The 12,170-nt window shown below is 43.4% G+C and overlaps 1 protein-coding gene across 3 annotated transcripts in view; it reads right to left on the bottom strand.

The window, feature by feature from the left end:
- Positions 1 to 12,170, bottom strand: part of SLC16A7 (solute carrier family 16 member 7) — a 190,044-nt gene that overhangs the window by 33,148 nt on the left and 144,726 nt on the right. Inside the window, exon 1 of one of the 3 annotated variants that reach the window (XM_039363751.1) lies at positions 8,155 to 8,469. The exons of the other annotated variants lie outside the window; for them this stretch is intronic. Coding sequence (XP_039219685.1) covers positions 8,155 to 8,299 — 145 coding nt within the window. The 5' untranslated portion in view covers positions 8,300 to 8,469. Of the gene's footprint in view, positions 1 to 8,154; positions 8,470 to 12,170 lie in introns of those variants that run through there. 3 annotated transcript variants of the gene reach the window in all.

Raw genomic sequence — 12,170 nt, 5'->3', positions numbered from 1 at the left:
ACTACGCAGAGCAAATCTGTTAGTTAAAGTGCAAGCTACTTAAAGTGCAAGCTTACCAACACCCCCTAGAGGGCACAGAGTGAACTTACCAGAAGCACTTACTCACTCACTCAAGCTGAGCACCAAGCTGTTCCAGCTTGAGGGAACTTAGGCAGAAGAAATCAAAGCCAAGTCTCTTTGGGTATTACCACAAGCTCAACAGTGCCAAGTGGGAGTTTGTACCTCTATATTCTCTCAGTGGCCACTAGCAGTAACGTGGTAATAGGAAGAATTTGGCTAGCCTTTCTTCAGACGCCCCTAGTGGTGAAAGGAGGCACTACACGTAAGCCTTTAACTACGCCCAGAGAAGGCCCTCTAGTGGACAAAGAGTGAACCTCAAAGCCAGAGCACCCTGGTAGCTGACCCACAGCAAGTGACACCTAGTGGTGAAGGGGTGAACTGCACTGAAGTACCCACAAACGCAGGAGAACGCACCCAGTGGTATCTCCACTCACAGATAGCACCTCAGAAGCTGATCTATAAGTAGCGACCCCCAGTGGTCAAAGAGAGAAGTTCTTCAAATTTTATTCAAAATCACTGAGAAGAACATTGAACCTACCCTAACCATGGAGGAGTGTCTTATTGATTTGGATGAAGGGGTTCAATTAACCAGCCTAGTTGAGACACCCCAACCAGCCAGTCAAGGAGAGATGCTGCAAACAGCCAACCTTGACCAGTATGCAGAGGTTGAAGCTCAAGCTTCAACAAAGCCAAAAACGTCTCAGGGTCAATACGATCTAAGACAACAAAGAAAGCCCACAGCAGCCAGGCACTCACATCTGATGGAAAGATGGGAGTCAAACTACAAGCGCCATGAAAGACACTGGAGGAAACTACTCCAACCCTACCAAGAGACTCAGGAGGAGCTTTCTCCTGTACAGGCGAGTGAATTGGAAGACAATAAAGAAGATGCCCTAGAGGAATGGAGGAGGTCTGAACGGCAACTCGAGGACATTCAAGAACAATTAAGAGACTCAACTTTTGACAGCGAGATGCAAAGCCTCAAGCTACTAAACAAGGAACGTAAGAAGTTTCTAGAGAGCTCACAGGGTTCCCCACAGCCCGAGCCTCGCCAGAGAGGTAGACTGGTCGACAGGGCCGAGTCTGAAGTTTCCCGCTCCTCACATGCACCCTCCCAACAGTTGCATGCGGCTCCATCCATGTGTCTGGAACAGCCTCATCCTCTCGCCACACATCCAGGGCATATTCCAGCATGTCCCAACAATTGCATGTCACAGGCGCCTCCCGCCTTTCAAAGGCATCCTCCCGTCATGGCCGAGCATCCAGAATTTCACAGGAAGAGCAAATCATAGATGCTAAAGATGCTGAAGCTATCTTCCATGTAGTACAGGAGGAACGGCAGAAAAAGAAGAAATTGGCAGCTATAGAACTTGAGGAAGCTGAAATAGAGGCCAAGGTAGAAGCTGAAGCAATCAAAATGAAGAACAATCGAGAAGCTGAAACTGCCAGAGTGAAGGCCGATCAAGAAAATGAAGCAGCTCAAATGGAAGCCAAACGAAAGGCTATAGCAGCTAAAATGAAGGCCAAAAGAAAAGATGCCCAAGAAGAACTTGAACTTACTCAAAGCCAAAGAGTTATGGCAGACAAAATGGCTAAAGCGGAAGGCCTTCAGAAAATACTCCAGCACACCACTTTCTTGCCAGACACGCAACAACTGGAAAATGAAGAGTGTCGTAGCCGCGTACAGACCTACGTGGACAACCAAAGCGCATTCCAGAATGTGCAGGTGAGAGCGCCACAGCCAGTCACAAGTCCCCCAAGACTGAGTAGACAAACAGAGGAATCTCAACGACCTGATTCGCCGGTCAACCACAGAGTTGATGTCACGACACCTAGGTCACGAGACCCTCCCGCCGTTGCTGCCCCATCGAACACACCGATCCACACCCTCGATGACAACCTGATAGGATTACGAGCAACGGCAACGACTGCACAGCAGGGAGTGCCACAAGATCTTTCCACCATTATTACCCCAGCAACGGCAACGACTGCACAGCGGGGAGTGCCACAAGATCTTTCCACCATTATTACCCCACAGAACCCGCCAAACCATACGACTAATGACAACGGCCCTACAGCAGAACTAGCCATCGCTCAGGGACAAGGTTGAAAGAGTTAGAGCCACACTAGAGTCACTAGAGTCCCTGCTGCACCAACAGGAGGCAGCGTCCCAAGGAACTACCACCAGTCCTGACTACAGAGGACAGCCTAGAGCATCAGCTCTGCCAGCCTACCAGGGATCTAGCTACACTCTACCAGAAACACAGACCCTCCAACACGTAAGCAAGCAGGAGCCTGGGCTCCCTCAGCTCAACGCCACAGCAGAGGAGTTCATACCAAGCCAACAAGGTCCCTTGCATGTGACATGGCAAAATACCCTCAGCCAACAATACGCTGAAGGAAGTTACCAGCCAGCCATGGTGCACGCCCCCACTCACGGAAGGGATCCACCACCTCCACCAAGCTACAGCCCGCACATGGGATCAATGTATCCCCCAATGTATATTGGAATGAGGTTGGACTTGGCAGCCAGAGGGGTACAGAAATTCTCTGACAAAGCTGGAAGAGACTACTTGTTGTGGAAACATATCTTCAAGCGCGCCATCAACGAAGAAAAGACTGGGCCAGACGAGGAACTTTTTCAGCTGACAGCATGGTTAGGCCCAGAATCTGTAAACACTGTGAACGACATCTTTGCATCCCATTTGGGCGACCCCAACATCGGCCTTGCAGAGGCTTGGGCCGCACTTGATGAGGACTACGGTGATCCCTCAGTGATGGAGTCCTCGCTTCTGGACCGCGTTCTTAATTTCCCCGACATAAGAATCAATGACCACCAACAGCTGAAGACTTTCTCGTCACTCATTACTCAACTATGGTCAGCACAACAGGACCCTACCTTGCCAGGATTAGCTTGCCTCAACCTGCTTAGAATACAAACTTCTATCATCCAAAAACTACCAGAGTTGATATGTGAACAATGGATCGAGTTTTCTCAAACTTACGGGGAAGACAATTAAAACAAAATTCCCCCTTTCGCGGTTCTCACTAAATTTATCAGCAAGAAGGTTAAACTCCACAATGACCCCCGGTACTTTCCCGTCAGAGAAGCACACTATCCGACAACCAGGCGAAACAGTCACAGCCCTGATGTAACCAAGGGATCTGGCCAAGCTACGGACAGAACCACCCCTTCAGTATATAAAGCAGACATCACGTCTCCCCCAAAGAAGGCTCCAGATGAACGAACACTGAGAAGCGTTCCTTCAAATCCGCATCCAATTACAAAAGGCCTGACTTGCCCAATGCACAAGTCTTCTCACTCTCTAAATGATTGCAGAGAATTTAGGAAAAAATCCCTAGATGATCGAAAGACCCTACTCAAAGAGAATAGGATATGTTTCAAATGCTGTGACTCTATGGATCACACGGCCAAGGATTGCACAGCTAAGGTGAAATGCCACCAGTGCAACAGTGACAGGCACCCAGCAGCCTTATACCTAGAACCTAAGACGCTGTCTAAGGAGTCACGACAAGCAACTAGCTCTACACCAGACTAATCACCGACCGAGTCCTGTTGCTAAAGAAGACCAACTTAGAAAATTGAACCTCTTCAGTTCCAGCTGTTGTTCCTGATTTTTCAGCTCCACCTGTTCCTGTGTTTCCAGATCCAGCTGTTTATGGTTTCCAGGTTCTTCAGTTCCTGAGTATCCTGCAAATCCAGTTCCCTTTGTTCCTGAGAAACTTTCAGTTCCAGGTTTTCTATTCCAGATTTGGTTCCAGTTTCTTTCGCAGGAAGAAGACCTTGTCTCATTGGGAGACAAGACTGCATACCAGATCTATTGTCCTTGCGCACTGGGCCCACCCACTTGATGAACTAGTTTGTCCAGCTGAGGTCCAGATCGTAAAGCCATGTGAGCCAGGTCGTGACTCAAAGACACTTGTACCAGGCTGATCACCGATTTGGTCCCGTTGCTGATGAAGACTGAACCAGAAGATCAAACCTCCATTTATGTATTGTCTTATGCATTGTTTGATGTAACACTTGCATTTTTGCATAATTGTGCATGTTTTATATTTACCTTATAGTTATGCATGTTTGATACCAAGTTTTACCTATTTAGTCACACGTTAACAATGAGTATTGCATGCCTTGATGCTATGTTTTTACTATTTTAGTAGTGGAAATATAAATTTCCAAGCGGGGAGTATTTTGGAACGTATATGTAGCCCTAACTAGAGAGTAGGTATCAGTGTGTCAGAGTGTCTGGCAGTTATTGGGTTAAATGCTAGGTATGTTGATGGGTCAGTGGGAGGAGTTCCAAAGGTCATTGGGAGACTTCCTAGACACAAGCCACATGGGAATCTCTTTGTCTGTAAGAAGCATGGGCCATGGAAGGTCACACAATGAGCCCGAGTCGTTATAAAGATGATATGGAGAGCAATATCTTCTTACCTAAAGGGATGATCTAAAGATGGACAAAGATGTATTTTCCGGAGTATCAACCACAGCGTGAATGCAAGTAATCTTTCTCATTAAAATATATTTTGTTTATTATAAGATCATTTCTTTTGAGTTAACTATCTGACTGGATTTAAAAGAAGACACTATAGATTTGAGTCAGAATATGTCTTATATTCTTCCTCCAGTTTTCCCTTATTTTGTCTTTTCTGTTTGTTCTTTTTCCCCAAATAAGTCATAGCAAGTCCTCTCATGTATGCTTTCACCGTATCCCAAACATTTTGAAGTGAAGTATCTTCTTTTTTGTTTTCCTTAAAAAAGAAAAGTACTTTTTTCATATATTGCTGAAAATCCTTTTCATTGAATATAGTTTGGTTTAATGTCCATCTTGTTCTCCTTTTTTGTCCTTTCCATATGATTGTAACTGGGTTGTGATCTGCCAATGTGCTTGTTTCTATGGCTATATTTTGTATATTTGTAAATAAATCTGTTGACATCCATGTCATATCAATTCTCGACCAGGACAGGTGTCTGTTAAAATAGAACGTATATTGCTTCTTTTCCGGATATTTCTCTCTCCAAGCATCAAATATATTTAATTCACCCACCATATTATAGAAAGATTTAGGAAGTGTTCTTCTTAGAGTCTTATTTTTTTTATATTATAATCCAACTCAGGCTATACAATAGCATTAAAATCTCCAATCATACATATGCTTTCATATTCCAGTTCTATTATTTTCTTATGTAATTTTAGATAAAAATCTCTTGATTTTCATTTGGAGCATAAATCGCTATCAATAATGATTTTTTACAGTTCATAATTACTTCCACCATTAAGATTCGTCCTTCTTCATCTGAATATATCAATTTAGTTTGTATTGTTTTCTGAATATATAATGCCACACCTCTTTTACTCTGGTCCTCAAGTGAGGTGTATAATTCTCCCAATTTTGGATATTCTAATAAATTTTTATGTTGCTTCCTAATATGAACTTCTTGTAAACAAATTATGTCCATTTTTAGTTTCCTTAGTTTATTTAGTGTTCTTTTCCTTTTTATGGTCGAGGTTAATCCATTTATATTTATCAAGATTATTTTTATCTCTTCTACCAACACCCTTTCCTCCTGTACTTTGCTATACTCACCCCGTTGTTTTTCTATCTGATCTCCTTGATGTTTAATTCCTCTTTCCCTTCTCAGCCTTTCTTCTTCTTGCTGTCCAAAATAGTGATCATAAAAAAGCTCTGCTTTCTCTAATGTGTCTAGTCTGTGTCTCTGTTCTTGCCAGTTTACCATTACTCATTCTGGTATTAACAATCTAAAATTTATCCCTTTTTTAATTGAGACTTTTGTCAAAAATTGATACGCCTTTCTCAAGTCTCTCACTCTTCTTGGAATCTGCTTTAATATCACTATCTCTCTTCTTTTATATTTTATTGTGACATTTCTCAATTTCTGTAATATATCTGCCCTTAATGCTTTTTTTAGTAAACCTTATTTGGACCTCTCTAGGAAGCTTATTTCTCGTTGCATATCTAGTATGTATTCTAAATATCTCATCTATATCATTAATTATCTTTTCCTTGCTTTCCTCCAGTGCTTCTGCTAATATTTCGGCCATCACGTCTGCTAAATTCTCTCCCTTTTCTTCTTCAACATTTTGGAATCTTAAGTAATAATAAGCTCTATCCATCTCTAGAGAGATAATCGTTTTTTCTTGGTTCCTATCTGTTAATGTCAGTTGATTCTCCATCTCCTCTACTCTCTTATCCATTACTTCAATTTTCCCTTCCACTTGTTGCAGTCTTTGTTCATTTTTCCCCATCAATTCTTTGACCTCTTTTAATTTCTCTTCTAATTTACCTAACCCCCGGAGGAACAGGAGCAGTTTAAGGGTCCGCTCCTCCCTCTTTTCTCCACAGCTTCAAATTCTTCTTATTCCACCCCTCAGCATTTCCAGCATTTAAGAGAGAAGTTTTCCTCCTTTTAACAATCTCTTGATTAGCTCACTCAGGTGATTCTCCAATTTTTTTTCTGATTCTTGGAAGCAAACACCCAGCTTGTAACAGTTCGCTGGTCTGACAGCTGCTGGTCTGGGAAGCTTCCGTTCGGCTCTCCAGGAGATTGCGATCTCTCCTGTGCTGCCAAACTATCCTTCCCTTCTTCACTGTCCCTGCAGGACAGCTCTGGTCTGTCTAGGACTAGGCAGACCTCCCCAAACAGCTGGAAAGCGACGATTCTTAGGGAGCCCCCAAGGAATATGTCGTGCCGCTGAGACGTTCACTCCTCCTCCTCCCCATTTATGGAAGCACTTTGAATGGAAGTGAATGTGTGAGTATGTTGAATGTGCAAATGCGTATGTGTGACTTCCCCACCCCACCACAGGCTGTGGAAGAAACAATAAATTGCAGGTTTTTTTGTTGTGGTGGTGGACTAAGTAAAAGATGTTTGCATGATAATGTGAAGAGAGAAAACTATTTTGCTGAAAGAATGAAGTGAGAGAAATTCAAAAGGGGCTGAGATCCCTATGCAGTTTTTTAAATTTTGTTCAGCCTTTTTCATTGCCATTTTGCTATGCTTTTTTTTCTTTTTTCTTTGGAAGAGAGAGACAGAAAAAGGGAGAAGGGGAAAGGTTTGGGTGATCATTTTAAAACTTTTTTTTCTCTCTGCTTAACTCTAGCCTCAAAGATGGAGGGAAAGGAGGGAAGGAGGGGGCGAAGAGGCAGCAGAGATTATAGCTATGCTGTCTGTAGAACAAAGAAGAGCTTGTTTGATAAAGATTGTAACCAAACAAGAACTCAGAGAAAGACTTGGCACTGGAACACACTGGAATTTTTTTAAAGGTTTGAATGTTAGTTAACCCTATATATATATAGAATAAATCATCTCGATTTTCCTGGTGGTCGTGATTGATTTATTCTATGACATGGATGTACCCAGGAATCATGTTTTTATTGAATATATATATATATATATATATATATATATATATATATATATATATATACCTATTAACCAAAGGAAATGATTCTGAAGTGTTTTGCTTAGATTTCTAAATATTTTTAAAAGCTTGATGCTCTAGTTTAAGTCTTTGCACACACATATATTTTCAGTACATTAATTCAGAATATCTCATTAAGCTTGCTTTTTTTTCCTTGTGAAGTTGCTGTTTATTTTATTGGGAGCACCTGTTTTGAACTTCCCTAACTTAGAGAAACCTTTTTATCTCTTTATGAATGTTGATTCTGGAACAGCAAAAGGTGTGTTAGCTCAGGACTGGGCTGGGAGAAAAAAAAACAGTTGATTTGAAACCTGCCCAGTTCTTAAGATCAATGAATTAGTCTGATTAGAACATGAAGTGATAGAATTGCAGACAAAGGTTTGGCCTGACTTATTTATAGATGAATATAGCAAAATAGGTAGCAAAAGGGAAAAAGAGCACGATAGATGGGGGAAGAGAGAATGTTGGTGGAGGCTGGGGAGGGGGTCTCCCTCCCTGTGGTTAGTTCAAGCCTGTGGTCTCTGAGCCAGGCTCTGAGGTTGTTCAGGAGAGGAAAATGTGGATACTTTTCAACAATTTGGAAAAAAAGAAGATTGATTAATAGTAAAAAGGGAAAGAGTTAACTCACGCGAAGTTGGTGCAGAAGCTGCAGAAATGGCATGCAGAAGGAAGTGAATGTTTGAGAAAGAGGAGTTAAAGAATGTGTTTAGGGTTGTTTTTTTTGAAAGCTTATGGATGTGGGCTGTACACAGTGGCTGGACAGGTTGTGACATCTAGTGGTGAGGCCATTTCAATACAGGCCTCAGCTCTGGAAAACTTGGAAATGATGGATGGGAGTTGCATGAAGGTTCAAGAATGTCAATGAAGAAGAGAAGAAAGTTACTCAGTATTTGCATAATTTATTTATTTTATTTTATTTTTAAAATTTATAAACCGCCCCACTCCCGAAGGACTCTGGGCGGCTAACAATAAAAAACACATAAAACATAACAAAACAACAGTACAAAGACAATCATCCAGGGGTTAGGTTTTATAAAACCTAGGCCTGCCGGAAAAGCCAGGTCTTAAGTAGCTTACGGAAGACCAACAGGGTGGGAGCAGTCCTAATCTCCGGGAGGGAGCTGATTCCAAAGCATGGGCGCCATCACAGAGAAGGCCCTCCTCCACAGCCCCGCCAAATGGCACTGCTTGGCCGATGGGGCCTGAAGGAGGCCCAGCCTGTGGGATCTAACCAGACGTAGGGAACTATGAGGTAGTAGGCGGTCTCGCAAATAGCCTGGCCCTGAGCCATATAGGGCTTTAAAGGTAATGACCAACACCTTGAATTGGACCCGGAGACCAATAGGCAACCAGTGCAGCTCACGGAGGATAGGTGTAACGTGGGTGTATCGAGGAGCACCCACTATCACTCGCGCGGCTGCATTCTGGACCAACTGTAGTCTCCGAATACTTTTCAAGGGTAGCCCCATGTAGAGCGCGTTGCAGTAGTCCAAACGTGAGGTGACAAGGGCGTGAGTGACTGTAAGGAGAGCCTCCCAGTCCAGGTAGGGTCGCAACTGGTGCAACAGGCGAACTTGTGCAAAGCTCCTCCCAGCCACAGCCGTCAATTTATGTTCCAAATTCAGCTGTGGATCAAGGAGGACACCCAAGTTGTGAACCCGTATATTTTCCCCCGCAAGAGTCAACACTGGACAGTCGACATGATCCTTGGGAGGCAACATCCGAAGCTACTCGGTCTTGTCAGGATTGAGCCTGAGTCTGTTAACCCCCATCCAGACCCTCACGGCTTCGAGGCAACGGCCCATCACATTGGCCGCTTCACTGAGAGAGCTCGGGGAGGAGATATATAACTGGGTATCATCAGCATACTGATGAAACCTCACCCCGTGCTGTCTGATGATCTCACCCAGCGGCTTCATATAAATGTTAAATAGGAGGGGAGAGAGGATCGACCCCTGTGGCACGCCGTATTCAAGGGGCCTCGGGGTTGACCTCTGCCCTCCCACCAATACCGATTGCGACCGGCCAGAGAGGTAGGAGGAGAACCACCATAAAACGATGCCTCCCACTCCCACCCCTTCGAGTCGTCGCAAAAGGATACCATGATCGATGGTATCGAAAGCTGCTGAGAGGTCAAGTAGCACCAAGACAGAGGAATAACCTCTGTCTCGGGCCCGCCAGAGATCATCCATCAGCGCGACCAAAGCGGTTTCTGTGCTGAAGCCAGGCCTGAAGCCAGATTGAAAAGGGTCTAGATAATCCGCTTCATCCAGAGACCGTCGGAGCTGGAGCACCACTCTCTCTACAACCTTCCCCACAAAGGAGAGATTGGAGACTGGACGGAAGTTATTTAAATCAGCCGGGGCCAGGGTAGGCTTCTTGAGCAGGGGCCTCACAACCGCCTCCTTCAGGGATTGCGGGAAAGACCCCTCCCTCAACGAAGCATTGATCAACACCTGGAGCCAGCCTCGTGTCACCTCCTTGGCAGCCGAGACCAACCAGGAAGGACACGGGTCCAATAAACAAGTGGAGGCGCTCATTGCTCCCACCGCTCTGTCAACATCCTCAGCGGTCACAGACTCAAATTCATCCCATAAAACTGAGCTAAGACCTGCCCCAGTCATCTCAAAAGGCCCTGCCCAATCAGAGTCTAGGTCTGTCCGAATCCGAGCGATTTTGTCTGATAGGAATTGCACAAATTCCTCCACTCTACCCTGTAAGGGCTCCCCTTAATCTGGCACAGGTTTTGTCATCTATTCCAGTACAGGCCCTACCACCTGTCTCTGACCATCGTTGTTCCTGGAGAGTGGGTTTACATGAAAGAACTGTCATCTATACCAGCCCTAAGTGGTCCCACCCTTGTCAAATCCTCCTGAGATCTCAACTGCAGTGAGAAGTGGGAGGAATCAAGGTTTGGGTCCATGAAAGGTTTGTTCCATCTTTCCCTCTCCAATGTCAAGCCCAGCAGCTGGATGACCTTGCCTGTTGAACTATTTCCATCTAACTAGGAGAAAACTTCAATGGACTGGACTACTCTGGAACTCGAGTTCATAGTATATAGGAGAGTGTGTATTGCTACATTTTTTTACTTTGTTGCTGCTGTTTCCCCTGCACCTTCTTCAGACCATGGGTCCAATAATTAAAGGAACAAAAGGAAGTTGTGTTTATAACAAGACTAAATATTCCACTTGCAAAGTGGGAGATAGGGTCATTTGTTATGCTTCTGTCAATACACTAAAGCCCTACCAACAACTTCAAACCTGGACATATGGAGGGACGCACAGACATTACCTCTTGAAAAGAATAACATGAGACTTATGGATAGTGCCAGAGTCTCCTTTGATGCATGCAAAGCTATTGACTATAATCAAGCTGAATGGACTAAATGTGGAGACAGGCTTATTCATTTATCACAAAATACATCCTACCCAACCTGGCACAATCAAAGGAAAATTCAATGTGATTAAAGGAGTCAGCACTTCCCAGTGCAACACTGATTCCTGCAACCCGGTGTGCTTTGAGATAACCAGACCAGCGGACTTCTCAGCATCAATGGAACCAAACACAAATATGGCTTAAAATTGATACTATTATATCACCATCCCAGAAACATTTTCGAGTTTTTCACTCTTTTTACGATGACCTGGAAATCACAATTGAGATTCCCTCACTACCAAAGAAACTTTTTATTGATCTGGCCCAAAAGAATTGCTTCATTTCTAAATGTGACTAATTGTTACATGTGTCTGGGTACTAACATGGGTGAACAATGGCCTTGGGAAGCACATGAAATAAATTTTACTGCCCTGACTAGTCAAAATCTCACTTGCAAAGCCACCAATAGACCCAATATGTGGATTCTGACCACTTCCATAGTGAGAAGCCACTATTTTAAAAACAGAAGGTTTCGGTAAAGACTTTGAGGAGACTTAGGTGTGAACATCTATTGTAGATGAGCACCTCAGCATCCTTTCGGTGGATTACCACCAACTCAGCCCAACCCCAAAATTCCCTGGCAAACATTCCCCAACTGTCTACCTTATGGACCAATCTAACAGATCCCACCCTCAACTAGACTGCCCCAGAAGAGCCTGTTACTTGGGCAGAAGATGGAATGTATGTGTTCTGTTCTGAGCATTGGTAAGGCATTGAGATGAAACAGGAGTAACAACAGTTGCTTCTTTATTGATCAGAAACAAGAAATTAATGGTCTGATTACTAGTGAGGAAATTGAGACAGTAATTAAAGAATTAAAATTAGGTAAAGCACCGGGTATGGATGGATTGACATCTATCTATTATAAAATTTTGGTACAAGAGATGATTCAACCTTTAAGGGAGCTTTTTAATAATATATTACAGGGTTCAGAGATTCCCCCATCATGGGGTAGAGCTTTTATATCCTTGATTCCAAAAGAAGATCAAGATCTTACTTTACCAAAGAATTATAGACCTATATCTCTTTTAAATGTAGATTATAAGATTTTCTCGAAAATTTTAGCTAATAGACTTATGAGGGTTTTGCATCATGTAATACATATGGATCAAACGGGTTTTATAACTGGAAGGTATATGAAGAATAATGTTAGACAAATTATTAATTTATTAGAATATTTAGATAAAAACAATCAGGTTTCCGCAGGAT

Source organism: Crotalus tigris, unplaced genomic scaffold (genome assembly GCF_016545835.1).
Source record: "Crotalus tigris isolate CLP2741 ecotype Arizona unplaced genomic scaffold, ASM1654583v1 scf7180000019583.1695794, whole genome shotgun sequence".
Classification (NCBI taxonomy): Eukaryota; Metazoa; Chordata; class Lepidosauria; order Squamata; family Viperidae; genus Crotalus; species Crotalus tigris.
This window is presented reverse-complemented; position numbering and strand designations above follow the sequence as displayed.